This window comes from Alligator sinensis, unplaced genomic scaffold (assembly GCF_000455745.1).
Source record: "Alligator sinensis unplaced genomic scaffold, ASM45574v1 scaffold1065_1, whole genome shotgun sequence".
Taxonomy (NCBI): domain Eukaryota; kingdom Metazoa; phylum Chordata; order Crocodylia; family Alligatoridae; genus Alligator; species Alligator sinensis.
This window is the reverse complement of record NW_005842812.1, coordinates 419,167-423,004: the sequence shown is the minus strand read 5'-3', so window position 1 is coordinate 423,004 and position 3,838 is coordinate 419,167. Positions and strand designations below refer to the sequence as shown.

At 68.3% G+C, this 3,838-nt stretch overlaps 1 protein-coding gene across 1 annotated transcript in view; it reads right to left on the bottom strand.

Moving 5' to 3' along the window:
* The window catches only part of ERBB3 (erb-b2 receptor tyrosine kinase 3), an 11,094-nt gene that overhangs the window by 2,607 nt on the left and 4,649 nt on the right, over positions 1-3,838 (bottom strand). Inside the window, exons 12-24 of the mRNA XM_025191369.1 lie at positions 3,816-3,838; positions 3,631-3,721; positions 3,265-3,419; positions 2,970-3,023; positions 2,701-2,867; positions 2,451-2,482; positions 2,267-2,365; positions 1,913-2,098; positions 1,086-1,241; positions 935-1,010; positions 590-736; positions 105-202; positions 6-15 (exon numbers count right to left, since the gene is read on the bottom strand). The exon at positions 3,816-3,838 is cut by the window's right edge and continues 134 nt beyond it. Coding sequence (XP_025047154.1) covers positions 6-15; positions 105-202; positions 590-736; positions 935-1,010; positions 1,086-1,241; positions 1,913-2,098; positions 2,267-2,365; positions 2,451-2,482; positions 2,701-2,867; positions 2,970-3,023; positions 3,265-3,419; positions 3,631-3,721; positions 3,816-3,838 — 1,294 coding nt within the window. The remainder of the gene's footprint in view (positions 1-5; positions 16-104; positions 203-589; positions 737-934; positions 1,011-1,085; positions 1,242-1,912; positions 2,099-2,266; positions 2,366-2,450; positions 2,483-2,700; positions 2,868-2,969; positions 3,024-3,264; positions 3,420-3,630; positions 3,722-3,815) is intronic.

Here is a 3,838-nt window from a genome sequence, read left to right as displayed (position 1 = left end):
CCCACTGTCCCTCTGCTGGGGTGGGGGGGGAAAATAGAGGTGGGGGGGGCCTGGGGACCCCCCCAGGCAGCAAGGAGTGCATAGGAGGAGGGGAGGAGGCTCACCTTGATGACGAGGTACCGGGGAGGGTCACGGGCCATGCGGGTGAACTCGTTGGCCAGCTCCTTGAAGGTGGGGCGCACGTTCTCGTCCACCATCCAGCCTGCGGAGGCCGGGGGGTAAGGGCTGGGGGCAGGATCGGGGTCCCCCAGGATCCCCGACCCCCACCTGCTGGTGCCTGGGACCACCCACAGCCCCGCTCTCTTCTCCAACAGGGTCAAGGGCTGCGGCAACCACAGACAGGACACACACGCATGTACACGAGTGTGAACATGATGCTCATGCACATATGTGCACACACAGGCAAAGGCACATTGCACACATGGATGCATGCTGGCACACATCTGCACACACACACATGCCTGCACACACGGGCACAGCCCTGCACACAACTTGTACCCTCTGCCCGTGCACTCAGACATGCGTGCACAAACAAACCCCCCACAGCCACGCACACCCACACATGTGCACGCCCCCGCCACCGACTCACATTTCACCATGACCATGTAGACATCGATGGTGCAGATGGGCGGCTGCGCCAGACGCTCGCCCTTCTCCAGCAGGTCGGGGACCTCGGCCAGGCGTACCCCGGAGTAGGGCTCGGCCCCGAACATCATCATCTCCCACAATGTGACGCCTGCGGGGGCAATGGGAGGTCAGGACGCGGCCCGGGGCAGGGGGGTGGGTCAAGATGTGGGGGCCGGGGGGCGTTGGGCACCCACCGTAGCTCCAGACATCACTCTGGTGTGTGAACCGCCCGAAGTGGATGGTCTCCAGCGCCCTCCATCAGGGGGGTGGGTCAAGATGTGGGGGCCGGGGGGCGTTGGGCACCCACCGTAGCTCCAGACATCACTCTGGTGTGTGAACCGCCCGAAGTGGATGCTCTCCAGCGCCATCCATTTAATGGGGGTCTGCAAGGCAAGGGAGGTCAGGCCAGGCTGGGGGGGGTCGGGGCCAGCCAGGGGAGGGCCGAGCCGGACTCCCACCTTGGTCTCGCTGTCCAGGAGCTTGCGGTCGCCCGGGGGCAGCAGGTCGGCGATGCCGAAGTCGGCCACTTGCACCTGGCTCGGGGACTTGAGCAGCACGTTGCGGGCGGCCAGGCCACGGTGCACCATGCGGTGCTCCTCCAGGTAGTACATGCCCTGGGGGGCGGGGTCATGCTGGAGCCCCGCCCCCAGGCAGAGGCCCCACCACCCAGCCATGCCCACCCCTTTTGGCTCCTCCCACCCATCCCCCACCCAGGGGACATTCATGCCTGGGGGTAGATCCTGGACTCCCAGCCCAGACCCCCAACCCCTCTGCCCCAGGAGGACACTGCAGGGGCGGGGTCATGCTGATAGAGCTCCACCCCCCACCCTCACCCTCTTTAAGCTCCTCCCATTTGCCCCCAAGCTGGGGCATCACTGCCCAGGGTGGTGGATCCTGGGGGGGGATGGGGGGGCCTGACCTGGCCCAGCGTGGCCACACAGGGCCCCTGCAGGGGCAGACTTATGATGCCAGGGCTCCACCCCCAGCCAGAGGCTCCGCCCTCTTCCTCTTTAGGCTCCTTCCACCCACCTCCATCCCTGGGGCATGGCCTCCTGGGGCACCGATGCCTGGGGGGTGGATCCTGGGTCCCCTTCAGGGGCAGGGTTATACGACTGGAGCTCCACCCCCAACCAGAGGCTCCGCCCTCACCCCTTTAGGCTCCTCCCACTCCCAAGCCAGGGCACCGCTGCAGGGGTGGATCCAAGGGGGTACTGGCCCTGACCCCTGGGTCCCTGCAGCCCCCATCCTAGCGTGCCCAGGCTCCAGCGCCAAGGCGGGGCCTCACCTTGGCGATCTGCACGCACCAGTTGAGCAGCAGCTGCGGCCCCAGCGCCTGGCGGCTCTTGCGCACATGCTCGAGCAGGGAGCCCAGGGCCAGCAGCTGCTTCACCAGCTGCAGCTGGGCCCCGGGGCAGATGCCAAGGAGCCGCACGATGTAGGCATGGTCCAGGCTGCCCATAGCCAGCATGTGCTGTGGAGAATGGGGGGGGCGGTCAGGGCTGGGGCGGGAGGGGGGCGTGTCTCACTGCAGCCCCACTTCCCAGCCCCAGGGACCCCTCCCTTCCCCTGCCCCACAGCCCTTGCACATCCAGAGCCCCCCCATGCCCAGGCGGAGGAGAGGGGCTCAGGGGTCGCTTACATCGGTGACGGCATGGAAGGTCTGCTGCCCGCTGCGGTCCTGGATGACCTTGATGCTGACGGGGATCTTGATGGAGTCGCCCTCAGGGATCCAGATGCCCTGCGGGGGAGGGGGGGGGGCAGGGGTGAGCCCGGAGCTGGGGCTGGTCTGGACCCCTCCCCTGCCAGGCTCCCTACCCCCTTACCTTGTGCACGGTGCCAAAGACGCCCCCGGGCTCTGTGTGTGGGGGGGGGGTGCATGTGGCTCCAACCCCTTCTGCAGGGGCCTCCACCCCGAGTCCCCCCCTCCAGCAAGCTGTGGCTGACAGTAAGGGGGGGGAGCAAGGGGTCTGTGGGTCGGGAGCGAGGGGCACTGGCAAGGCCGTGGGGGGCAGGAGGCTGCAGACCGGGAGTGAGGGGCACCGGCTGGGGGCTGTGGGGTCAGGAGTGAGGGGCCCCAAAGGAGCAGGGGGGGGCTCACCTCTGCGCGCTCCAGGTACCGCCGCACCGCACGCTTCTTTTGGATCTTCTTGCCGCGCCAGTAGAGCAGTGTGAGCAGGAGGCAGGAGCAGGCAGCGAAGAGGCTGCTCACCACCGCTGCTGCCACCACCGTGGGCATCCGCCTGGCGGGAATGGGGGTGGGGGCGGTCAGCCCAGCCTGGTCCAACCCCTGAGCCCCCTCCCCCCACTGCATCAGACCCAGGTGCAGGGCCCGGCCCCAGTACCTGGTGACAGGCAGGGGCTCCCCCACGCAGTCCTGCAGCAACGGCCCCGTGCACCTGCCAGAGACGGTGCAGTTGGTCAGCCCCGCAGACAGACGGACAGGCCGGGAGGTGCCCCCACCATGGCAGGGGGTGGGGGGAGCCCCCCACAGAAAGGACTCTGGGGTTTCCTCCTGCTCTGCTGATCAGGGCGCTTCCCCTTCTCCCCAGGATGGGGCAGGATCAGGCCCTGCCCGCAGAGCCAGGAAGAACCCAGGTGTCTGGGCTCCCTGGCCCTCACCCGCTACCCCCGGCTCACCCGCGGGTGCAGTTCTCGTGGCAGGGCCGGCACTCGTTGCGGGTGTCAGGGAACTTATAGATGGGGCCGCGCTCGCCGAGCAGCCCCTGGGGGCAGGCGCCCACACAGTGCGACCCGTCCCGGCGCCGGGCACAGCGCATGCAGGCATCGGCTCCCTGCAGGTGGCACCGTGTCATGGGGGGCAGCTGGACCCCACTCCTCCATGGGCTCCTACACCCACCCTCAGCCAGGATCAGGCCCAGATAGGGGTCCCTCCACCCCCCCACTTGAAGCCAGCTGGTGCCCATGGATCAGGGCAGGATTGGGACCCCTACAACCCTCCCCGCCCCACGGTGCCCAGGCAGGGAACCAGGATCAGGGCTGTACCGAGCCATTGCAGGTGAGGCCACCGTCAATGGGGGCGCACTCCGGGTGGCAGGGGAGGCACTCGCCCCCCTGGGCGAACTCCCGGGTCTCCCTGCGGGGGGAAGGGAGGGATCATTGGTGGGGCAGGGAAAGACCAACTCCCCACCAGGGCTCCAGGACCACCCCCCCCGCCCCCCAGCTCATGCCCACCCCGCCATCGAGGGTCTCT